General features: G+C 50.9%; 2 protein-coding genes across 9 annotated transcripts in view; one reads left to right on the top strand and one right to left on the bottom strand.

Annotated features, from left to right (window-relative positions):
- GAPVD1 (GTPase activating protein and VPS9 domains 1) overlaps positions 1-2,952 on the bottom strand; it is a 105,671-nt gene extending 102,719 nt beyond the window's left edge. For all 8 annotated transcript variants that reach the window (XM_088471115.1, XM_088471108.1, XM_088471112.1 and 5 more), the window contains exon 1: positions 2,758-2,952. In XM_088471115.1, coding sequence (XP_088327241.1) covers positions 2,758-2,913 — 156 coding nt within the window. In that variant the 5' untranslated portion in view covers positions 2,914-2,952. The remainder of the gene's footprint in view (positions 1-2,757) is intronic.
- Positions 2,953-2,987: 35 nt separating this feature from the next.
- HSPA5 (heat shock protein family A (Hsp70) member 5) overlaps positions 2,988-26,275 on the top strand; it is a 44,115-nt gene continuing 20,827 nt past the window's right edge. The window contains exon 1 of the mRNA XM_088471117.1: positions 2,988-3,091. The gene's annotated coding sequence lies outside the window, so the exon portion shown is untranslated. The remainder of the gene's footprint in view (positions 3,092-26,275) is intronic.

Genomic DNA, 26,275 nt, shown 5'->3' with positions numbered 1-26,275 from the left:
GGACTGCCAGGAGAAAACCAGCGTAAGCCCCGGATGTGCAAGAAGAACCGCAACAAGATGTACAAGGACAAGAAGAAGAGTGACCAGGCTATCATCTGCACCAGCAAGCTGGAGGTCAGTCCCTGCTGCAATTTGTAGTTCTGTTTTGCTTAGGGCAGTGTACCTGTTGCAACTGCAATCCTGACTGGAAGGGCATTCTGGAACTTGTAGTTCTGTTTTGCTTAGGGAAGTGTATCGGTTGCAATTAATTTCTGGCTGGTAGGCCTTGCTGAGACTTGTAGTTGCACAAAATTTACTAGCCTCTATCTTATCTACCCCAACTGCTGCTTGCTCTTAACCCCCTCTACCTCAACTGCTACCAGCCCTCAGCACTGTCCCCACTGCTGCCTGTCCTCAACCCCTAGAATATGTATTGGGACCCACAAACAATGGAGTTGGACCCCAAAAAGTGAGGGGTCCCTGGGGCCCACAAATTTTTTGCTCAGTGCGATCACTGGTTACTGAAGGACAGAACGGTATATCGGTATGTCCTTCTAGTGTCTAGTCCCCGCTCAAGGGAAATCGTTGGGAAACACATATACACTGTACCCAGATAGCCTTCAAATATACACAATGAATAAAACAATGTCCTCTTACAGAGTATTGTGAGGATATAATAAACTATATCAAGTCACACCTCATATAGACAGAATGAATAAAACACAGCCAGTCAGCTTATACTCCTGTCACACTGCCTTCAAATAACCCGGGTTACTGCACATGAACGCGCAGCAGCCCGGGTTACTGCGCAGTGTGAAAGGGGCCAATCGAAATAACGCAGGTCAAGCGACCCGGCATTTCAACTCGAGCAGGTTGGGCTCGAGGCGACCTGTGCCCCGTTCACTGCATTGGGGAGAGCCGGCGCTTGGAGATGAGATCATCTCCAAGCACCGGCTCAGCAGCGATGGCGTTAGTGCCGGGTCGGGCTCCAGTCTGAAAGGGGTATCAGGCGGGTCGCACCCGGGATCGACGTGTGCGACCCGGAATAGGACATATACACTGTGGGGGTCATTCAGACCTGGTCGTTAGTGGCGATGCGCTCGGACCGGGTCGATGGCCCCCCACAGAGCATGCGCACGACGGCGTGACACCAGCTACGACCGACATCGCCGGTCGTAGCGGGTCTCGATCCAAAGGGGGCGAACTGTCGATGTTGATTGACAGCTCGCCCCGTTTGGAAGGCGGGCCGGGGGGGTGGCAGCCAGTTCCTGAGCGACCGCTTGCATCCTCCGACCGCCTCTGAATGAGGCCCTTGTATCCAGACACCCTTCATATATACACGGAGAATAAAGCACACAGTGCCCTCTTACAGAGTACTGTGAGAATAGAATAAATACACTGTATCAAGGCACACCTCATATAGACGCAGCCTGTCAGTTCATAGAGTACTGTGGGATTAGGACATATACATTGTAACCATTAACACCTCACACTGTATATACAGGATGATACCGCAAGTGTCCTCTTACAGAGTACTGTGGGGAAAGGACATATACAATGTATCCAGGAACACCTCACACTGTATATACAGGATGATACCACACACGTCCTCTCACTGAGTACTGTGGGGAAAAAAACATATACAATGTATCCAGGAACACCTCACACTGTATATACAGGATGATACCACACACGTCCTCTTACAGAGTACTGTGGGGAAAGGACATATACAATGTATCCAGGAACACCTCACACTGTATATACAGGATGATACCACACACGTCCTCTTACAGAGTACTGTGGGGAAAGTACATATACAATGTATCCCTACACATCATATAGATATATACACAGGATGAGACACACACAGCCAGTGTCCTGTCAGAAGACTGTTGAGATAAACACATACACTATATACTGGTACACCATTATAGATATATACAGAATGAGTAAACAGTCAGCGCCCTCTGACAGAGCACTGTGTACATAGGACATATAACGTATACAGACACCATATAGATATATACAGGATGAGTAAACAGTCAGTGCCCTCTGACAGAGCACTGTGGGAATACGACATATACAATGTATCCAGGAACACCTCACACTTATATACAGAATGATACCGCAAGTGTCCTCTTACAGAGTACAGTGGGGAAAGGACACATACAATGTATCCCTACACACCATATAGATATATACAGGATGAGAGACACACGTCTTCTTACAGAGTACTGTGGGGAAAGGACATATACAATGTATCCCTACACATCATATAGATATATACAGGATGAGAGACACACAGCCAGTGTCCTGTCAGAGGACTGTTGAGATAAACACATACAATATATACTGGTACACCATATAGATATATAGGATGAGTAAACAGTCAGTGCCCTCTGGCAGAGCATTGTGGGAATAGAACATATAATGTATACAGGCACAATATAGGTATATACAGAAGGAGTTACACAAAGTACTGGGGGGATAGGACATATATACACTGTATACAGACACCATATACATATATACAGGAGTAACACGCAGGAAGTGGCCTCTGTCAGAGCAGCGGTAGAGGAGTGCTGCCCGTGCCCTCACAGGACGAGACGTGCCACGACTAGAGCCATGCATCCTTATATATACCCTTACTGTGACTGCTGCCCACACATGACACGACAACTAATCCACGCCGGCCCCACACACCCATAGCAGTACAACTCTTGGCAATAAACCACCGCTATTTAGGCAACAGAACCCGGCCCGGCCTCTCACACTGACCTCTCGGGCCCGCTCTACGCCCTCCGGTACCGCCGGACTCCTTCTCGGCTTCAACCTCCCAGACACAAAGATCCGCGCATGCGCGAGATCAGGAGGGCCAGGTCCTCCCAGAGAGCGGCACCGCGCATGCGCGGGATTAGGAACGTTTGGACGCATCGCGCACGCGCTCGGGGGACACAACAAGGGTGTGTGCCCCGGTCATGCGCAGAAGTAGCCGGCGGGGTAGAGGAGTGAGCATGCGCAGGTGGAAAGCGCGTCCATTTAAAGGAACGGGAGAAAATCCTTTCGCTGGAGCAGCCATTTGCATTGGCCGGTGACCCGGAAGCAGCTGATGGTAAGTGCATGTGTCAAAGCAGGGAAATCTTAATACCACTGTAATATATATATATATATATATAGATATATTTATTATTAACATTGACTTACATAGCACTACCATATGCTGTACAGGTGGAATCAAACACCGTAATGAGTTTTCCCAACACCAGCCCTCAGGGACCAGTCAGTAATGCAGTGTTTCCCAACACCAGGGACCCGTCAGTATTGCAGTGTTTCCCAACACCAGGGACCCGTCAGTATTGCAGTGTTTCCCAACACCAGGGACCCGTCAGTATTGCAGTGTTTCCCAACACCAGGGACCCGTCAGTATTGCAGTGTTTCCCAACACCAGGGACCCGTCAGTATTGCAGTGTTTCCCAACACCAGGGACCCGTCAGTATTGCAGTGTTTCCCAACACCAGGGACCCGTCAGTATTGCAGTGTTTCCCAACACCAGGGACCCGTCAGTATTGCAGTATTTCCCAACACCAGGGACCCGTCAGTATTGCAGTGTTTCCCAATACCAGGGACCAGTCAGTATTGCAGTGTTAACCCAACACCAGCCCTCAGGGACCAGTCAGTAATGCAGTGTTATCTCAACACCAGCCCTCAGGGACCAGTCAGTATTGCAGTGTTATCCCAACACCAGCCCTCAGGGACCCGTCAGTATTGCAGTGTTTCCCAACACCAGGGACCCGTCAGTATTGCAGTGTTTCCCAACACCAGGGACCCGTCAGTATTGCAGTGTTTCCCAACACCAGGGACCCGTCAGTATTGCAGTGTTATCCCAACACCAGCACTCAGGGACCAGTCAGTAATGCAGTGTTTCCCAATACCAGCCCTTCTGGGGAATGGGATTGCCTGACAGGATCAAGATCCTGACAGGGGCAGGCAAGTCCCCTAACCTCCCCTGTCTCAAATAAATATCAAATGAACATCTGAAAACTTTACTACTTATCCAATCATTAACTATATGTTGTGTTAATAAATACACACAACTAGAAGTATCAAATTTTTTTTTTCTAGTGATATCGGAACTCACCAGTGTCTATAGCTGCAACATAAGCCCAATTAAGCCCTCCACCCTATTCCTAAGTAGCGCACCACACCACCAAACATCTATAGATGGTATTTACTAGTTTACCAGTGATCATTTTAAATCCTAGAATACTGTTTATTACCAAAAAAAAAGTTCCTTCAAAAGGAAGTATGGTCAAAAGATGTATTTATACATCACCAAAAAAATTACATTGCACTTTATGCTGGTTACACGCTGGACCAGGGGTAGCCAACCTCTGTCCTCGAGAGCTACAAACAGTTCACGGTTTCCAGACCACCTAGCTGGTGCACAGGTGTATTCATTACTCATTAACACATTTAAAAGATCCACAGGTGAAGCTAATTATTTCACTTGTAATTCTGTGAGGAGACCTGGAAAACATGCACTGTTGGTAGCTCTCGAGGACCAGGGTTGGCTACCCCTGCGCTAGACAATAAATCGTTCATACAGTCGGCTAACAATGTTTCTTCTTCATGGTCCATAGGCTCCATAGGGAGACCTTGGGGAGTAGGTGATGGGAACCAATCCGGGCACCACGCAATTAAAGCTTTCAGCTCCTAGGATGCACTGGGTCCACTCTCCCTATACTCCGCCCCCGAGCCAGAGGCACCTCAGTTTCGTTGGTGCCTGGCCAGAGTCGGGTCACCATATTGTAAGGGGGCTGTTCAACAGCCCCTAAAGCTTATTTTCTTTATTTTACTTTCTACTTCAGGGTCCATAGGGTATCCACAGGATACCTTGGGGTATAGGTGATGACGTCAGGCATCGGGCACCATAGAGTTAAGTTTTCAGCCTCCCAGGATGCACTGGGGTCCCCCTCCTATACCCCGCCCCCGAGCCAAGGCATCTCAGTTTAGTTTGGTGCCCGGCCGGAGTCGGATGCACCTGTTAGAGGGGGGCTAAGAAGAGCCCCTGAAGTTTTCCTACAATGCAGCTGTGGCTGCACATCTGGAAGTACAGCATGGACAGTCAGTCCTGACGTCCATGCTGTCTTCCCTACACCCCCGCCGGTACCAGAACGCCGGTACCGATCCGGGGATGCTGGTAGGCATCTGGGGTCACAGCTAGCGGTGACCCCAGATGTTTAGGACCATGGCCGGATTTAAGGGGGACAGCAGGTAAGCAGCGGGGTCCCTCGGTGGGTCCCCGTTGATATATGGTCCAGAGTCCCCAGGCAGGGGGTTCCCTGGGGACTGGCTGCAGCGTGGAGCCAGGTACTAACCTGCGCTTCCACTACCCCCCTGGGACAGCAGGACCGTGGCAGGGCAGTAGCGCTGCGGCGTCCCAGGGGTTAAATGCATGCTAGGGGAGCGCGCCTTCCCTGTCTCACAGCCGGCGCCTCCCCTGCTGCACACAGCCCTCTCTGCACACGCCGACTGGCCCTGTGGCAGCGCTCCTCCCCCAGGCCAGCCTCCTCTATGCTACTCGGTGGCCATCTTCTAGAACGCATGGTGAACGCTGCTGGAAGTCTGGACGGAGGCATCGTGGTCTTGGTCCCCCCGCATACCTCTCCTCCGCTGTGGTCAGGTCTGTGTATGTAGCGCTGTGTCCTACCAGACTCTGTGTCTGTGTAGTTGATTTATCAGCGCTGTTAGTGCAGGAATTGATTTTCTTTGCATTGTATGTGACTGTGCTAGCCCTGCTGCCTGTATTTTTACTTTCTAACTGTCAGCCTTATCACTTTCCCTACTCTTTCTGCTAAAGCCCTTGCGGTGCGGTGCTGCAGGGTGGTCTCTCGCTATACTAAAAGTATTGGTGAGAGGGGTCACATACTTTCCACAATCATGTCTGAAAGTGACTTTCCTCTCCGGCTTCAGTGTACTACGTGTAAAGTACCTATAGCGGAGGGGGAGGGTAGCATGGAGGGTCTATGCCGGCAGTGTTTTGTATCGGCGCGGCCAATTACGGTCATAGCACCGTACAGGAGCTGCCCTGGGCTTGTTTCGCTCAGGCGCTTACAACCTTGGTGGGCCAGTTAGCTCTGCAGCCCGCGTTCTCACAGATGGGATTGTCCCAGCAATCAGTGGTGTCGTCACCCATGCAGGGTTTCCCGAGGCAATTGATGGTACCCCGCAGTCTCCCTATTTCCCCTCTCCCGGTCTCTCGGGAGCCTGCGTGGGTTAATTCCCTGACTAGTTCTGTACAGCACTTGTCGGATGTGTTACAAGGGGAGTCTGTGTTGCGGCCACATAAGAGGCCGGTGGCGTCTCTGTCTGCTCCTTATGAGGATGACGAAGTGACGTCTGATGATGGGGAGATTCTGGATCTTTCCGACCAGGAACCTCTCCGTACTAAGGAGGCGGACGCTAGGTCCAAGGTATATATTCCTGGACTTATTCGGGCAGGCCGCACAGCTTTGGTGATTGAGGACGAAGTTCCTCCGGCGTCTAAATCTAAATATGCCTTTTTTAAGGATGTTAAGGGTGACTCCACAGTCTTTCCTCTTTCGGGTCAGTTGGTGGACCATTTAGAGGAGGCGTGGAAACAGCCTGGCAAACGATACCAGCCGCAGAGGCGTTTGGCGGTGGCTTATCCGTTCGCGGATAATTATTTTTCTAAGTGGGAATCCCCTCCACAGGTGGATTCTCATGTGACACGCCTTGTCCGGAGTGCCACTTTACCCATGCCATCCATGTCCTCCCTTAAGGATGCCATGGACCGCAAGGTGGAGATCTGCCTAAAGTCCGTTTATTCCCTTGTGGGGGGGGGGGGCAGCGCGGCCAGCTATGGCCATTTGCTGGGTTGCCAGAGCTAAGGAGTGCTGGGCGGATACGTTGGAGGCGTCCTTTGAATCCGACTGTTCGGCTGAACAGATGGAGTTGATCGTCAATCTCTGGGATTCGGCCACTTATATCAACGAAGCGGCCTTGGATATTAGTACCCTGGCGTCTCGAATTTCTACAGCAGCTGTAGCTGCTCATCGCACATTGTGGTTGCGATCTTGGAAGGCGGACGCTGATTCCAAAAAGGGTTTGGAAGCGTTGCCTTTTAACGGAGAAGTTCTCTTTGGTCCGGACCTGGACAAAATTATAGCCACGCTGGCGGCAGCCAAATCTGCATGTCTCCCGTCTGCTGCAGTTCCTTCCTGTTCAGGTACGTCGTCCTTTCGGCCTTATAGGGCCCAGGGTAGGCCTAAAGCACAGTCCTTTCCCCGACAGGCCAAGCCCCGGAAGCCGGCCTGGAGTACCAGACATCCGGCCCCTAAGCCAGAGGACAAGCCTGCGGCCTGACGGTCTGGGCCTCCCTTTGTGGGATCCCAAGGTGGGAGGCCGCCTGCTGCAGTTCGCCCGCTGTTGGTCGGTCACCACGACAGACACTTGGGTTCTCGAGGTGGTCTCACACGGGTATACCCTCTCCTTCCGGCACAGACCCCCGTCTCGATTCTTCACCACGGGTCTGCCATCAGACCGGAACAAAGCCGCGGAGCTGCGGAATGTCTTGCACACTATGCTCCAGGCTGGAGTTATAGTGCCTGTTCCATTCTCCCAGAAGGGCCACTGTTTCTATTCCAATCTCTTTTTGGTGCAGAAACCCAATGGGTCGTTTCGTCCGATACTCAACCTCAAAGCTCTCAACAAGTCTTTGCGGGTGCCGAAGTTTCGGATGGAGACCCTACGGTCCATCATTCTGGCGCTGGAACCTGGGGACTACATGGTGTCATTGGACATACAGGACGCTTACCTGCATGTCCCTGTTCACGCCATCAGCAGTACCTCAGGTTTGCAATCCGCAGCGACCACTTTCAGTTCCGGGCGTTACCTTTTGGCCTGGCAACAGCACCACGTGTTTTCACCAAGGTGATGGCGGTCATGGCGGCTTCCCTGCGGCTGCAGGGAGTCCGCATGTTGCCGTACTTGGACGACCTTCTCTTAGTGGCAGGATCTCCGGAGCTCCTTCTACGCCACTTGGACCTGACCATTGCGCTGCTGCAACGGCACGGCTGGTTAATAAACTGGCAGAAGTCCACCCTGATCCCGTCTCAGCGGATTCTGCACCTCAGAGCCTTATTGGACTCCGGACAGCAAAGGATCTTTGTGACGGGGGAAAAGATCTCTGCCTTGCAGTAGCGGGTGTGCAGTTGTCTGCAGAGCCGCCGGGTGTCTCTACACTCGGCGATGAGGTTACTGGGTTCCATGGTGTCGGTTTTCGACATGGTGGAATATGCCCAGTTTCTCTCCAGACCTCTGCAGCACCTGATCCTGTCCAAATGGAATGGACTGCCTCAGAGTCTAAAGTCCCAGACGATGGTGCTCACTCCGGAGGTTCGCCTGTCTCTTGCCTGGTGGTTGCAGACGACCCATCTTAACAAGGGTCGTCCGTTCTGGGTGGCGAATTGGGTCCTGTTAACAACGGACGCCAGTCTTCGGGGCTGGGGAGCAGTCTCTGGTCCACACTTGTTCCAGGGCAGGTGGACTCCGGCAGAAGCAGAGCTTCCAATAAACATCTTGGAACTCCGAGCGGTTTTCAATGCTCTCCAGCAGGCACACCGGGTTCTCCAAGGTCACCCAGTGCAGGTCCAGTCGGACAACGCTACCACCGTGGCCTACATAAATCGGCAAGGAGGAACCCGAAGTCGGGCGGCTCTCATAGAGGTGTCCCGAACCTGGTATGGGCGGAGCGCAATCTTCCGGCCATATCAGCAGTCTTCATCCCGGGAGTGCTAAACTGGGAGGCGGAATTTCTCAGTCGCCAGGACGTTCATCCGGGGGAATGGTCTCTGCACCCGGACGTTTTTCAACTACTGGTGGACAGGTGGGGTCTTCCAGAGATCGACCTCATGGCGTCCCGGCACAACAACAAGTTGCTGGTGTACGGGTCTCGCACAAGAGACGAAGGGGCGTCTCTGGTGGATGCTCTGTCCGTCCGGTGGACGTTCCGGTTTGCTTATCTGTTTCCTCCGGTTTCCCTTCTTCCGTGAGTGATCTGGAAATTCAAACAGGAAGGAGGGACGCTCCTGTTGATAGCTCCCGCATGGCCCAGACGGCACTGGTTCTCAGACCTGCAGGGTCTGTCCGTGGACAGTCCTCTGCGGTTACCGCTACGACCGGACCTTCTGTCTCAGGGTCCTTGTCTTCACCCGGACCTGACTCGGCTGTCTATGACAGCGTGGCTGTTGAGACGGCCATGTTGAGGTCCAGGGGGTTTTCCAGCTCTGTAGTGCGAACCATGCTAAGAGCTCGGAAACAGTCTTCTGCGAGAATATACCATCGCGTGTGGCATATGTTCTTCCAGTGGTGTCGACCGAGAGGTTATGCACCGCGGGAGTTTCGTCTGTCTAGAGTGCTAGCCTTCCTACAAGCGGGACTAGACCATGGGCTTCGCATTGCTTCTTTGAAGGTGCAGGTTTCTGCCCTGTCTGTCTGTTTTCATCGTAGGATTGCTACAATCCCTGATGTGCGCACCTTTATGCAAGGTGTTCTGCGAATTCAGCCGCCATTTGTTCCACCTGTGGCGCCTTGGGACTTGGCTGTGGTCCTGAGGGCTCTCCAGGGACCGCCGTTTGAACCACTGGGCTCAGTGGATCTTAAATGGCTAACAGCTAAGACTGTTTTCCTTCTGGCCATTGCTTCGGCCAGACGTGTTTCTGATTTAGGGGCTCTTTCTTGTAGACCCCCTTTCTTGATTTTTCATGGGAACAGGGCAGTGCTACGCACTCGCCCTGAATTTCTTCCCAAAGTTGTTTCCCAGTTTCATGTTAACGAGGAAATAGTTGTACCGGCTTTTAACTCCCCTGGCCTTTCAGTAGGTGAGGCCACTTTGGATGTTGTGCGGGCCTTAAGGACTTATGTTGACCGCACTTCTTCGTTTAGGAAGTTGGACGCCTTGTTTGTCCTCTATGGCTTCCGTAAAAAAGGTTGGCCTGCTTCAAAGCAAACTTTGGCAGCCTGGATCCGTTTGGCAATTTCAGAAGCTTAATCTTCATGAAGGCCTGCCGGTTCCTCCTTCTGTGAAGGCTCATTCCACTAGGTCTATGGGTCCTTCGTGGGCAGCTCGACGTGGTGCCTCTGCAGTCCAGATCTGCAAGGCGGCCACGTGGTCCTCTGTCCATACATTTGTGAGGTATTATGCGTTTGACACCTTTGCCTCTCAGGATGCTTCCTTCGGGCGGCGGATTCTCCTTTCAGCACAGGAGCGTCCCCACCCTTAAAGGATACTGCTTTGGGACATCCCCAAGGTATCCTGTGGATACCCTATGGACCCTGAAGTAGAAAATATGAGATATGGTAAGAACTTACCCTTGTTATCTCTATTTCTACGAAGTCCATAGGATTCCACAGGACTCCCGCCCTGTCGCACCTGTGCTGCAGATGGGCTTTGCTCTGGTCACCGGTTTTTCCGTCTCCCTCTGGTGAGAATGTGATTCTTGTGTGTGTCCTCTTCTCTCTCTTCCTTCTCCTCCTCCGGCCTATGGCTTGGTACGAAACTGAGATGCCTTGGCTCGGGGGCGGGGTATAGGAGGGGGACCCTAGTGCATCCTGGGAGGCTGAAAACTTAACTCTGTGGTGCCCGATGCCTGACGTCATTACCTATACCCGAAGGTATCCTGTGGAACCCTATGGACTTCGTAGAAATAGAGATAAGGGTAAGTTCTTACCATATCTCATATTTTTACAAGAATAGAGAGCGCAGCAGCAGACTCTCCCTCCGGTGCCGTAACGCCAGTACTGATCTGGGGATCTCGGTGGGCGTTCTGGGGGTCAGCGCTAGCCAGGTCCCCCGGAGAGGACCCGGACATCAGGGGGCAAGTAACATCTCCCAGCCATTTCGGCAGTGTTCATTCCGGGAGTTCTCAATTGGGAAGCGGACTTCCTCAGCCGTCACGATGTGCATACAGGGGAATGGTCTCTTCACCAAGAGGTGTTTTAACTCCTTGTGGACAAATGGGGTCTCCCAGAGGTGGACCTCATGGCCTCCCGACACAATCACAAGTTACCAGTGTACGGGTCCAGAACAAGAGATGCAGAGGCAAGCCTGGTGGACGCTCTGTCAGTGAAATGGACCTTCGGGTTTGCACACCTATTTCCTCCGGTCTCCCTGCTTCCTCGGGTTCTTCGGAAGTTCAAGCAAGACGGAGGCACTGTCCAGCTGGTGGCTCCAGCTTGGCCCAGACGTCATTGGTACGCAGATCTTCGGAGTCTCTCCATAGACACTTTGTTCCTGCTGCCTCAACGTCCGGACCTGTTGTCTCAGGGTCCTTGCCTTCACTTGGACCTGGATCATCTGTCTTTGACAGCGTGGCTCTTGAGACATCCCTCCTAAGGTCCAAAGGATTCTCTAGCTCGGTCATCAACACAATGCTTGGAGTGCATAAGCCTGCCTCAGCCAGGATCTACCACAGAGTGTAGCATACGTATTTCCAGTGGTGTCGTACAAGGAATTACGACCCTCTGGTATTTCGAATTTCCAGAATCTGGCATTCCTTAAAGCTGGGTTGGACCTCTGCTTATGCCTGGCCTCGTTGAAAGTGCATGTCTCTGCACTGTCAGTGTGGTTCCAACGTAGAATTGCTCCGCTGCTTGATATCCGCACCTTTCTCCAGGGTGTTCTCCGGATTCAACCTCCCTTTGTCCCTCCAGTGGCTCCTTGGGATTTGGCAGTAGTTCTTCGGGCCCTCCAGGGTCCTCCCATTTGAACCACTAGATTCAGTGTGTTAATCACATAAGACTATTTTTTTTTTTCTTCTTCTTCTGGCTATTGCATTTGCCAGGAGGGTGTCAGAATTGGGAGCGCTCTCCTGTCGTCCTCCTTTTCTGATATTTCACCAGGACAGGGCATTACTTTGTGCTTGCCCTGAGGAGCTCATTCTGACCCGCTCGCTGCTGCCGATGGTATGCATTGTGCGTATGCATCACAGTGCGCATACAATAACGATAGTTCACAATGCGTTCGCCTGCTGCGCATAGACAGCCCAGCAGAGTGAGTGACAGTGGAAGCTGTTTGTGGGTGGTGTTAGGTGCTGACCATGTAAAACGGGGGAGTGGAGGTGCGAATGTAGGCGTGCCTGAGCGTCTCAAGGGTGTTTGAGGTGTGCATAATTAAGAGACAGCATCATAGTACACGTCATCTGGCTGGTTTTTACACTGAAGTTCTTGCAGCAGGATATGGTCAACCTCAAGCACTGCGATCGCATCTGATGTTACCCGATCTACCGATGGTTGCATAGACTTCCTGGACATGACGTGCACAAGTGGGCGTCTTAAGATAGGCCGGTGGATGTCTGCATACACTGTGTGGTCGTTCTCTAAGAAATACTGGGCATGCCAATGCATTGCTGTGCGATTCCCCTGTCTACGCAATTTGCATACACATCGTGCAAGCGTTCGCATCTAGCGAGCGGCTCTGAATCAACTCCCGAGTTCCTTCCTAAAGTTGTTTCTAGTTTCCATATTAATCAGGAAATTATAGTACCAGCCTTCCTATCACCAGATCTCTCGGCAGGTGAGGCCTCATTGGATGTGGTCCGTACCAGTTCTCTTTGGAAATCAGACTCCTTATTTGTGCTCTATGGATTTCGCAAGAAGGGATGGCTAGCCAATAAACAAATATTGGCTAGATGGCTTCGTATGACTGTCAGAAGCTTACACGCAGGCAGGCCTGCCTTTTCCGACTTCTGTTAAGGCTCATTCTACTCTGTAGGTCCCCTGTGGGCATCTCGCCATGGCACCTCGGCTGTTCAGCTTTGTAAGGCGGCCACGTGGTCTTCTTTCCAGACCTTTCTAAGGTTCTATGCATTTGATACCTTCGCCTCTCAAGATGCTTCCTTTTGGGAGCCAGATTCTCCTCTTGGCGCAGGAGCGTCCCCACCCTTAAAATAACTGCTTTGGGACATCCCCCAAGGTCTCCCTGTATAGCCTATGGTCCCTGAAGAAGAAAATGAGTTATGGTAAGAAATTACCATTGTTAACACTTTCTTCGAAGTCCATAGGGTCCACAGGGCACCTGCCATGACACACCTGGCTTCATTATTATTATAATTAGCCTTTATTTGGCGCTTCACAATGTACATAAACAAATGAGCACACAAGAAAACTGTTATTAACAGTACAAACAATGCAGGACAGATACATGATTAATAAATTCCTGCATAACACTTAGATGAGCAGCATGGTATCTGCAACCAAGGGTGGGGTACTGTTGTATATTAAAGTATAATTAAATAAAGGAGAAGCACATGAGGGAAGAGGGCCCTGCTCGTGAGAGCTTGCATTCTAAGGGGAGGGAGCAGACAGACAGGGGTGACACAGATTGCCTGGATACAAGGGTGACAGTAATATAACATTTATGGAAAGGTTAGTTTAAACTTAAGAGGAAAAGACAATGAGTTGATCAAAATTGCACCAAGCCTCAAGATTTGGGGGCCACAACCAAGGTACATTAAAGGAGTCATCTTGCTGCATTGTTCGGTATGGCATAGTTGGATTGGATAAGCAGTTTGCATGAGGAGGTCAGGAGGGATGTGAGCAGCATTGGGGATCCAGGTACAGGCACAATCCATAGGCATGTTGGAAGTGTGGTGGTACATTAAAACAGTCCTTAATAGCAGGAATAGTTGATTTGTTAATTTTTCCTCTTGAATAACTCCAGCTTCAATTTAAAAATTCTAGTTACACTTTCAACTAAGCACGTCAAATCTAAGCACTCTTCATATGGGCTATCGTACTGGTCACCGGTTTCCCGTGTGATTTTTGAGTGTACCAATCTTCCTTCTCTCTTATCCTCCTCCGGCCTTTGGCTTTTTACCAACTGAGGTGCCTCTGGCTCGGGGGCGGGGTATAGGGAGAGCGGACCCAGTGCATCCTGGGAGCTGAAAGCTTTAACTGTGTGGTGCCCAGATTGGTTCCCATCACCTACACCCCAAGGTCTCCCTATGGACTTCGAAGAAAGAGTTAACAAAGGTAAGTTCTTACCATAACACTCATTATCGTCCTAACCGTAGGCCGGTGTGTACATACTATATATCTGTGAACCACGTCGTTTACAGATATATATTGCGTCTCCTGTGCAGCATGGCAGATGCAATTTATCTGACCTTTATATCGTACACATCTGCCAGTGTGTATGGACGACCGACCCATATGCAAGAACCAAGGGCAAGGAAGTGCCTACTGGTTCCTGTGGCCAGACCTATTGTTTGGTGTATTGGCAAGTATGTCACCTAGAACTTATTAGTGCTAGCGCTTTTATAGTAGGTGATGGAAAACTTATCAGGACCAGAACTCTTGCCCAAAGGTGAGGCTTTGATAGCCTTGCGTAACTCTATCTCGGTAAATGGAGAGTCTAATGCTAGTAAGTCAGTTTCTCAGATGCGAGGAAAAGCAAGCTCCTGGAGGTAGTGGCAAATCTCGGTAATACAAAGATTTTGTGAGGAATTAGCATTGGGGAGAGGTTATACCTTTTTTGTAGTAGAGAGCCTGGAATTCCCCTGTGATCTGTGAATCGCTACTTTCAATGGGTGTACAAGCCTGGGAAGATACTCGCTAGAGCTCTCCAGGCCCGGGTCTCTGACCTATATTCAGTGTATTAAAGATCATTGCTGCACTACGAAATTCACAACTTCCAACTTTGCATACATCAGCCCAACGTATAACTCCAAATGAGGCCCTGTGTCTCAGCAGGGTCTGCAGCATCTCTTGTAAGTGACTGAAGTAGGTGGAACAAATGATTGCGGCAATACAAGCACATGGTGTCAAAATAAATATATATATAATATTGTTTTGTCTGTCCGGTTATGCATTCGGATACCCCTACACTGATTGGGAGGAAACCAACGTGAGGTGTCCAGATGGATCCTGGCCAAGTTTTAGGGGGTTAGGGTCTCGGTTGGACTTCCCGTTGGTCTACTCTGTGCAGAACTTTGACCCGGGGAGCCTGTTCTGAGCCTTCCACTGGATGGATTTGGATAAAAACTTCAGAGGGGTGGCAAATGGTCTGGAATGATGACTTGAAGATTTAAACCCGGGTAACGCCAGGTACTTCAGCTAGTAGAATATAACTCTTCTATTAAAAGCCAAGCTATACTAATACTTCATTTTGGAAGTGGCTGCCTGTACAGTCAGAAATGTTGGACTGGTGGGGTTATGCCTTGCCATCATATGACCACTGTATGTGGGCATATGTATTTTAGAGTTGAAATAGACGTGTAACACTGATGTTAATGATTTTTGCCATCTTAAAGTTAAAGGCGCATATCCACTACACTATTAAAATGAATGATAACAACATCGTTCAAGCGTTCATTAATCGTGCAATGATTATGCCGGCAATGGCCAGCGATGTCGTTATCGGCCTCTGTGATCGCCTGAACATGCAGACCAACCTGACGAGATCGTCAAGTTGTGCATGTTCAGGGATGAGGGAGGGTGTCTGCACTGAACGACATGTGGTTCAGTGTGGGCACATTATCCACTGCACAATATAAGGAACGATTGAACAATAATGTCGTTATCGTTCAATCGTTCTTTCATCGTGCAGTGGATATGCGCCTTAACAAATACTACGTAAACATTGGGCACAACACATGTTTTGCCCATATTAACCGCCTTGGAAATGTCTTTGTCGACCTCCTGACTTTAACGACCAATCGCCAGTCAGTTGTATGCTGGCTATTGCCGAGTCAGAACAAGACCCTAAGGGGTATAATTACTAAAGTGCAGGTTTTTTTTTTTTTAGAAGTGGAGATGTTGCCTATAGCAACCAATCAGATTCTAGCTATTATATTCTAGATTAGAAGGTGCTGGATAAATGATAAGTAGAATCTGTTTGGTTGCTATGGGCATCATCTCCACTTATAAAAAAAACTGCACTTTAATAAATATACCCCTGGATGTTTTCTTTTTTTTTTCTTTAGTGTCACTATAATAATGGCTCTTAGCTGCTGGCTCCACTTGTGTGGCTATTTCTCTCCATAGAAATAAATGTATTACTCCTGCTAACTTTAAAAACATGTCCGGCAGACATTAATGGGTTAACCAAACGGCAGTGATCGGCAGCACGGTAGACACTGCGGGAGGGTGCAGGGATGTAGAGGGGCTGGGAGGTCCTTCTGCTACTGGCGGATGCTTGAAGATCTTTCGACAGCTGCCCACTGTGTTTGGGACAGGTCACACCATTTGCAAATCATGTGACTACGTACTGGCGAGTGGTTAATCAACTGTAGTAGTGGTTTCTTATGAAACCACAACTGTAGTAGGAAAAACGTGTCTGCAGCGGAGAGCTGTAGGATTGCTTCCTATTTCTACTTCAGGGTCCATAGGGGGTCCATAGGGGGTCCACAGGGTTGACCTTGGGGTATAGGTTGGGAACCAAATCCGGGCACCACGCAGTTAAAGCTTTTAGCTCCCAGGATGCACTGGGTCCACTCTCCCTATAACCCCACCCCCAAGCCAGAGGCACCTCAGTTTAAGTTGTGCCCGGCCGGAGTCGGGTCACCGTTTAGTGCAGTGGGGAGCTGATTAGCAGCCCCTAAGCTTTATTTTTTCTAAGTACAGAATTTTTACTTTGGACTTTCAGAGCGGCAGCGTCGGACTGTCCATAGGACGTCAAAGCTGCCGCTCCGTCACCCCGCCGGCGCTGAGACGCCAGTACAGATCTGGGGATCTCAGCGGGACCCCAGAGTCTGTACTAGCCGGACTCTGCGGGTGCCCAGGACTGCTGCCGGATCCACGGGGAGCAGGTAAGGTCGCGGATCACCGCTTGCGGTGATCCGCGCATTTAATATGCAGTCCTGTGCCTCCGGTCTCCGGGGACAGACCGGAGTCGCCGGCAGTGGCGGCGGGCCCCCCATACCCCGTGTGTCCACTAGACCACCAGGGACTTACTGATCGGCGCTGGGAGCCGGCGTCCCGGGAGGTTAATAACCGGCCAGGGGAGGAAGCTTTCCCTGTTACAGCGGCTCCTTCCCTCAGCTCAGCGCGCCTTTCAGTATCTATAGTCTGGCGTCGCTGAGCTGCTTCCTCCGCGGGCCACGCTTCTTCTGAGGTCTCCAGCGGCCATTTTCTTGTGGTGCAGCAGCAGAGCTCCGGAGATGGCAGTGAGTCCAGTCCCCCTGCGTACCTCACCATCAGGTCAGTGTACACAGCGCTGTAGCCTTCCCAGACACAGAATCTGGGTAAGTTGAATGCAGTGTAATAGTGCAGTATATTATATGACATGTTTATGTATATATGTATATATCTGCATGGTATGTGACTTATGCTAGTGCTGACTGTCTGTATTTAATTCTCTCACCTGTCAGTGTATATCTATCCCTTTTCTTTATCTGCCCTAATACAGCTGTACTTGGGGTGGTTCTGAGACCTCACATTTATATACTTGTTAATATTTGTGAGGTTTGTCACATACTGTTGCGTGCTGCACGTTGCCATATTTTAGATGGAACTGTGTGTTGCATACGCTGAAAATGGGTCCCTGCAGCTAATTTTTGGCATCAGTCAGGACCAGTATAGCGCTGCTTGATATTTCCGCCAAGATGGTTGGTCAGATATGTCTGACCAGGAGATAGAGCATTATACTACACCCATTTTTCCTATCCTGCAAGCCATGTGCTGCAGGTGTTAGTGCGGAGGATTTGACTCATAAAGGGTTCTGTATGTGGCGTCATCTGGTGCCGGCCCCTTTCACGACCCCCTTGGGCGGTTTGTTTTCTCGGGATCCTCTCAATTGCGGATTGCCGGGTGGGCCCCATTGTTGTACCTCACTTGGGGTTACTCCACCATACTGCCCTTTTCATCTCAGGGTATCTCGCAGTTTCTTGCACTCTTCCTCTGTGACACAGACTATCGCTCCCTGCAGGGGTTTTTCGCAGTATATGAATTCCCCCTGGTGCCACAATAGTCTGTCATGCCCCTTGCAGGGATTACCACAACAGCCACCCTGGGTGGTGTCGTTTTCTACGAAACGCAAATTGGCGTGGTTGACGCCCTGTGGCTACTTCCCAGTTGGCTCTGCATGTACTGGATACTGTTTTGGGCTCTTTCCCTCTTACGGGTGGAAGCCTATTTCAGGTATTATTATCCCTGCTTTAGGGCTGGTAGCAGGTCCATTCTGGTTAGAGTGAATGTTGACCTGCACCTGTATCATACACCCTCAGTATTGCGTGCCTTCGGGTTCCCTGTTGCTGACTAGCGGGTGGATCGCATAGCAGGACTCTGGCTGTTGCCAGATAGGAGGTGTTACAACAGTGTTTGGCCTCCTGTCCCAAATTCCCTGAGGGTCATCACGAGCCCCTCCTGGGGTGGATGGGCGTGTTACTCGTCTGATTACAGACGTTACTACGCCTCCCATTCTTGCGTGGTCGGATTCTTCTGATCCGTAGGTGGTAACTCTGCCTGAAATCGGTATACTTGCTTTCAGGGGTTGTTACCCATCCTACCATGGCTATAGCATGGTTGGTTAATACTATTGCATATTGGGCTGATGCATTTGTAACATTTTTTCCCCTCCAACACGTCGGGGGTTCAAATGTATTTGGTCGCGCTCGTAATATATGCAGTTGTCATAGGTGGAAATGCCTATATTGGATACCAGTCTCCTAACTTTCAGAGTTCCGGCTGTGAATGTATCCTCCGTAATACCCTATGGCTGCGCTCTGGGAATGCAGAGGTGCAGATACCATCTTTAGGGTTGATCTTGGTTGGTCCTGACCTTGACAAGATTGTAGTAACATTGGCAGTATTACTAACGACAAGTTTACCGCTTTCAGCTATGCCCTCTACAAGGCCTCAGACTAAGTCTGTAAAGTCTTTTTGTCCTCTAGGTCAGCCTAAAGGTCTGTTTCTTCGTAGACTGTCGGCATCTACAAGGGCCGACATATCCAGTACCGAGCAGGCCTGGACTGCCAGCCGATCCTGCTTCTGAACCTACGGATATCTCTTCAGCCTGACGGGACAGGCCTACAACTGGGAGATACCGATTTTCTCAGTTCGCCCGGTACTAGTGTCGAGTTGCCGTGGCTACGTGGGTAGGAGGGTACGCCCTCTCTTTGCTCAGGCGGCCTCTTTACAAGGGCCTTACAGATCCAGAAAGCTATGCAGTTGTTGCTGTAAGCGGAGCTAATTAGGCCATCCCCACTATCTCAGTGAGGGACTGGTTGTTCTGCTTTCTTTCTGGTGCGGTGGCTGAATGGTCCTCTTTGGCCTATTCTCTGTCTCAATTCCCTGAACCAGTTCCTAAAGCTACCTGGGCTCAGGAGGAAATCCCTATGCTCCATCATACGATGTTTGGAACCTGGGGACTTTATGGTATCATATACAGGACGCGTGCCTACGGGTACTTACAGAGACCTTTCCTCAGCATGGGCTGAGGTTTGCTGTATCACAGCAACACTTACAATTTTTCGGGCTCTGCCTGTTGGGACTGTCCTCAGCCCCACAGGGGTTTACCAGTGTTTTGGATTTTCTGACAGTTCTCCTGTTCAGTATATCCCAATGCTCCTGTACCTGGACGGCCTCCTGCTCTTAGCGGGATCACCGGGGTACTTTACAGCCAGGTCAGGATGACTGTGGCTTCAGGGTGCAGACGTTTAATCAACGGGGAAAAAGTCCTCCCTGCATCCCTCTCTGGGTATTCTTCATCTAGGATCCCTGCTGGATTCTCAGAATCTGAGAATTCTTCTGGCGTAAGACGGAATCTCCACTCTTCCATTAGGAGTACGTGGTTGTCTGCGCAGTCGACATATGTCTTTACACTCTGGGATGCATGGTGGAATGGGCTCAGTTCCATTCCAGACCTTTCCATAATTGGCTCATCTCCAGATGGAACGAGTTTTTTCTGTCGAATCACTGTTCAAACGATGATGCTCTCTCCGGAGGCAAGTCGGTCCCTGTCCGGGTGGCTATGGCCATCTCGTCCAGGGTATTCTTTGCTATGGACAGTGTCTGGTTCGCATCCTTTTCAGTGCAGTTGGACGTCTGTCGATTCCACCCTGTCAATCTGGCATAACTCTTGTTTCCCGGTGAACCTGAAAAGGTTCAGTCCGACAGGGTCAGGACAGTGGATTCCTTTTTAGCAACACTGTTCGTTGGGTGGCAATGACAGGTATGTCACATATTCGGACATAGTCCGAGGGTCTCCTCCCGACCATCTCGGCAGCGTTCATTTCAGGAGCTCTCCATTGGGAAGCGGGAGTCCTCAGCCGTCACGACGTGCATCCCGGGGACTAGTCTCTTCCCCAAGAGAGGTTTCATCTCCTGGTGAGCAGGGGGGGCCCCCCTGAGGTGACCCTCAGGGCCTTCTGACTTTATCACACTATGGTGTTACAGTCCAGCTCTGGGGATTCTGAAGCAACCTTCAGCGACTCTTTGTCGATGAAGTGGTCCTTTCACTTTGTGTACCTCTGTTCTCCGGTCTCCCTTCTTCCTCGAGGTCTTTGGAAGTGTTTCAATTGAGACGGAGATGCTTTCCTGCTGGTGGCTCCTGATTGCCCCAGATGTCAGGGGTACTTGGATTTTCGGAGTCTCTCCATCGATACTCCATTCCTGATGCTTCGCTGCCCGGACCTGTTGTCTCAGGGTCCTTGGTTTTGCCTTGGACCTGGGTCGTTTGTCTTTGACTGTGTCCCTACAGTGGTCTTACGGCTTCCCTGGCTTTGTCATCGTTGGAATGATTAGAGCACATGGATCAGCTTTTGCTGGGACCTACCACAAACTGTGGCAACCATAAATCTTATGGTATTGTACCTGTTGATACAATCCTCCGGTGTCCAGGATTTCCAGATATTCTGGCATTCCTTCTGGCTGGCTTGGGTTTCACACTTGGCCTGGTCTTCCTGACAGTGCGGATCTCTACACTGTCAGTATGGTTAAGATATGGAATTGCTCCACTCTGGTATCCAGTTCATCCTTTGGAGTGTTTTCTGGATTATGCTTCCATTTGTCCTCCCTAGGGACTCCTTGGGAATTAGTAGTGGTTCTTCGTTCCCTCCGGGGACAGTCAATGGAACCGCTGGTTGTGATAGCCATTACATGGTCTATTGCTTAGGCTCTCTCTTTCTCAACCAGGAGAGTGTCTGAATTGGGAGCGTTCTCAGGTGGCTCCCTCTTCTGGAGGGCATCATGTCGGGGTGTGAGTTGCTCTCACCCTGTGTTTCTTCTTAGTGGTTTTCAGGTTCCATATTATTCTGGAACTTATGGTACGGCCATTCTGTCCCCAGTCCTCTCGGCTGGTGTGGCCTCATTGACTGTGGTCCGGCCTCTTTGGATTTATGTGATCCGTTCAGGTTCCTTACGGAAATCGGTCTCCTTATTGGTGGTCTGAGATTTCTGGTTATCACAGGAAAGGATGGCCGGCCTATAACCAAATGTTGGTGGATGGCCTCGTAGGTCTTCCTCAGGGGCCTACCCATGGGTAGGCCTTTCTGTTGATGCTTGTTTTTTCTCGGGCCATGTAACCCTCGTGGGCGGCTCGCTGTGGCGCCTCGGCTGTTTTGCCTTACTAGGTGGCCACGTGGTCTTCTGTCCACACCTTTTTAAGGTTCTAGGCATTGGTTTCCTTTGCCTCTCAGGATGCTTCCTTTTTGGCGACGGATTCTCTTCTCAGCACAGGAGCGTCCCCACCCTTGGTTGAACTGCTTTGGGACATCCCCAAGGTCAACCCTGTGGACCCCCTATGGACCCTGAAGTAGAAAACAAGAGATATGGTAAGAACTTACCTTTGTTATCTCTGTTTCTACGAAGTCCATAGGGTCCACAGGGCGCCCGCCCTGACGCACCTGGCTTCATATGGGCTGTGTGGCTGGTCACCGGTTTTCCGTCTCCCATTTCTGTGAGTATGGTTATTGAGTGTTCCAGTTTTCTCTCTCTTTTTCTCTCCTCCTCCGGCCTTTGGCTACTTACAAACTGAGGTGCCTCTGGCTCGGGGGTGGGGTTATAGGGAGAGTGGACCCAGTTCATCCTGGGAGCTAAAAGCTTTAACTGCGTGGTGCCCGGATCTGGTTCCCAACCTATACCCCAAGGTCAACCCTGTGGACCCTATGGACTTCGTAGAAACAGAGATAACAAAGGTAAGTTCTTACCATATCTCTTGTTTTTGGTCAGTCATGATTGAATTCCACAATCCTTGGGATATTAAAATCCAAAGGGTCCTCTACACACACACACAGCACTGCTCGAGCCTTATGCAAGTATCGTCCTAATCTGGCTGATAACTGCATAGTGTATGGCCACGACCTATCAGATGGTTGGGCATGGAAAAATCTTCCAACATGGCCAACTGATCTGATCATTGGTCGGCTGCATCTGCCAATGTATGTGCTGCCCCGGCCAACTATCTGACATCTTCCCCCTGTTCCTTCACATGGGCGGAACCAAGACTATGGGCTCTATTCAATTCAACGCAAATTAAATCACGCCGGGAAGGAGTTCCCGGAGCTAATCAATTCTGTGCACTGTTAGGTTGAGGAATGCCCGTTCTCCCGCCCCTCGTGCCTTAAACTGGGTGTTTAGTCACGAGAACGGGCATTCTCTGACTAAACTTCCCGGTGCGATGTGTTTCTGCTGCGCTAAGGGCAGAAAACAGCATTGCGCCTGTACTTTCGTCGGATTTCTCCTCGCACCCCAGGAGGGATGCAAGAAGAAATCCTTAGTAGGGGGTTAACAGCGGGCTTAATTGAATAGCTGTAGGTGCTCCTTTCCGGCGCAATTGAATCGAGCCCATTGTGACATCTCCATGTATGGCCATGATATCTGCTGGTTTCAGGCTGTCGGATAAAATCTTTCAGTCTGACAGACATTTTATCTGACAATGTATGCCCAGCATAAGGAGACCAAGGAGTCACATCTATACATTTGAAAGCATGGTAACTAAAGCAGTCTGTATTTGTATGCAAATAATCTTACTGACACTGTTAAATCTAACATAATTTACTGACTTTTGGGTATTTCCCTAACTATAAGGCTAGAGTTCAGTACATTGCACTTTTACTGAGCCAGTCACTATATTTCAGTGCATATACCACAATACTTAAACCTTTTCAGAACAGATCTAATATATCTTTGGGCAGTGTTTAAAGTGGTCCGGCTTGTGCTGAGGGGAAGGAGCCAGGTGCCCGCTGGTAAAAAAAAAAAATCTCAGTGGGCGTCCGGCAAATGGAGCCTCCCTGCGCCTGGCTTAGGTGGATCAGAGAAGGCGGAACTGGTTCAGAAGTGACGGAACACAGTTCAGGCCCACTTTAACCCCTGTCTTTGGGTATATTTGATTGCTGATTTATAATCTCTCTGCAGGAGAGATCCAATAATTATTGCTGTAATGTACTGTAATTAACTTTGTTTTTATATCTATCTTAAGGAGTTCTCTTGGCTTCCCTATAATACCCTTTTTAGATCCATTGCAGAAGAGCAGTTGCATATTGTTTTTGTCATCCATCCGTTAAATATGAACTTTTGCTTAATACGTTACCCTGGCAGTACTTGTATAATATTATTATTGCTTTGGACATAAGCGCCATCTGCTGGTTATTTAAACTATTTACAGTTGAATGGTAAAAATGCTGTATGTGCACACCAATGCTGCCCATCCACTAGAAGACAGGCAAAAGACTGCACGATTACGACATTGTAATCGTGCAGTCGTTTGTCAGTCTGTGATGTGCCTACACTGAACGAGCAGTCGGGAACGCGCATCACTGGTCGTTTTAGACCTTTTTGCAAACGATGGAACGATAACTATATCGCTCAATTTAATCTTCTAGTGGATGGGCACCATTAATATACGTGTGTATTTCTACTTCAGGGTCCATAGGGTATCCACAGGATACCTTGGGGTATAGGTGTGACGTCAGTTGCAGGGCACCAAAGAGTTAAGCTTTCAGCCTCCCAGGATGCACTAGGTCCCCCTCCTATACCCCGCCCCCGGGCCAAGGCACCTCAGTTTAGTTTGGTGCCCGGCCGGCGTCGGGTGCACCTGTCGGAGTGGGGGCTAGAAGAGCCCCTGAAGCTTTCTTCAGTGCAGCTGTGGCTGCACATCTGGATGTACAGCATGGACAGTCAGTCCTGACGTCCATGCTGTCTTCCCTACACCCCCGCCGGTACCAGAACGCCGGTACCGATCCGGGGATGCTGGTGAGCATCTGGGGTCACAGCTAGCGGTGACCCCAGATGTTCCGGACCATGGCTGGATCCAAGGGGGACAAAGGTAAGCAGCGGGGTCCCGCGGTGGGTCCCCGCTGGTCACATGGTCCTACGTCCCCAGGCAGGGGGCTCCCTGGGGACTGGCTGCAGCGTGGAGCCAGGTACTGAACCTGCGCTTTCCACTACCCCCTGGGACAGCGGACCGCAGCAGAGCGGTAGCGCTGCGGCGTCCCAGGGGTTAAATGCATGCCAGGGGAGCGCGCCTTCCCTGTCTCACAGCCGGCGCCTCCCCCGCTGCACACAGCCCTCTCTGCACTGTGCTGACTGGTCCTGTGTCAGCGCTCCTCCCCCAGGCCAGCTTCTCTCTGCTCCTCGGCGGCCATCTTCTCTACAACGAGGCGGCTCTAGACATTAGTACTCTGGTGTCTAGAATTTCTTCAGCAGCGGTAGCTGCTCGTCGCACCTTGTGGCTGCGATCCTGGAAGGCGGACGCAGATTCCAAGAAAGGTCTGGAAGCGTTGCCGTTTACCGGAGAAGTTCTCTTCGGTCCGGATCTGGATAAGATTGTGGCCACGCTGGCGGCAGCTAAATCTGCTTGTCTCCCGTCGGCCGCTGCTCCTTCTGGTTCTGGACCATCGTCCTTTCGGTCATCTAGGGCCCAGGGCAGGCCCAAACCACAGTCGTTTCCTCGACAGGCTGGCCCTAAGAAATCGGTCAAGCCCCGGAAACAGGCATGGAGTACCAGACGTCCGGCCCCCAAGCCAGATGACAAGCCTGCGGCCTGACGGTCCGGGTCTCCCCTTGGGGGATCCCAGGGTGGGAGGCCGCCTGCTGCAGTTCTCCCGGTGTTGGTCGTTCACTACGACAGACACTTGGGTTCTGGAGGTGGTCTCCCACGGGTACGCCCTCTCCTTCCGGCACAGACCCCCGGCTCGATTCTTCACCACGGGTCTACCATCAGACCGGAACAAGGCTACGGAGCTGCGGAAGGTATTGCACACTATGCTCCAGGCTGGAGTTATAGTGCCTGTTCCATTCTCCCAGAGGGGCCAGGGTTTCTATTCAAATCTATTTTTGGTACAGAAACCCAATGGGTCATATCGTCCGATTCTCAACCTCAAAGCACTCAACAAGTCTTTGCAGGTCCCGAAGTTTCGGATGGAGACCCTACGGTCCATCATTCTGGCGCTGGAACCTGGGGACTACATGGTGTCATTGGACATACAGGACGCTTACCTGCATGTCCCTATTCTTTTGCGCCATCAAGAGTTCCTTCGGTTTGCAATCCGCAGCGACCACTTCCAGTTTCGGGCGTTACCTTTTGGCCTGGCGACAGCACCACGTGTTTTCACCAAGGTGATGGCGGCTTCTCTGCGGCTGCAAGGAGTCCGCATGTTGCCGTACTTGGACGACCTGTTATTGGTGGCAGGATCTCCAGAGCTCCTGTTACACCACTTGGACCTGACCATTGCACTGCTGCAACGGCACGGCTGGCTAATCAACTGGCAGAAGTCCACTCTAATCCCGTCTCGGAGGATTCTGCATCTTGGAGCCTTATTGGACTCGGGACAGCAAAGGATCTTTGTGACGGAGGACAAGATCTCTGCTTTACAGTCAAGGGTGCGCAGTTGTCTGCACAGCCGCCGGGTGTCCTTACACTCGGCGATGAGGTTACTGGGCTCCATGGTGTCGGTGTTCGACATGGTGGAATACGCCCAGTTTCACTCCAGACCTCTGCAGCACCTGATCCTGTCCAAGTGGAACGGGCTGCCTCAGTCTCTGAAGTTCCAGACGATTGTGCTCACCCCGGAGGTTCGCCTGTCCCTTGCGTGGTGGTTAAAGACTACCCACCTCAACAAGGGACGTCCGTTCTGGGTTCCAAATTGGGTCCTGTTGACAACGGACGCCAGTCTTCGGGGCTGGGGAGCAGTTTCGGGTCCACACTTGTTCCAGGGCAGGTGGACGCCGACAGAAGCGGAGCTTCCAATAAATATCTTGGAACTCCGTGCGGTCTTCAATGCTCTCCTGCAGGCACAGCGGTTTCTCCAGGGTCACCCGGTGCAGGTCCAGTCGGACA

The sequence above is a fragment of the Taudactylus pleione genome, unplaced genomic scaffold (assembly GCF_031769625.1).
Source record: "Taudactylus pleione unplaced genomic scaffold, aTauple2 ptg000110l, whole genome shotgun sequence".
NCBI lineage: Eukaryota > Metazoa > Chordata > Amphibia > Anura > Myobatrachidae > Taudactylus > Taudactylus pleione.
This window is presented reverse-complemented; position numbering and strand designations above follow the sequence as displayed.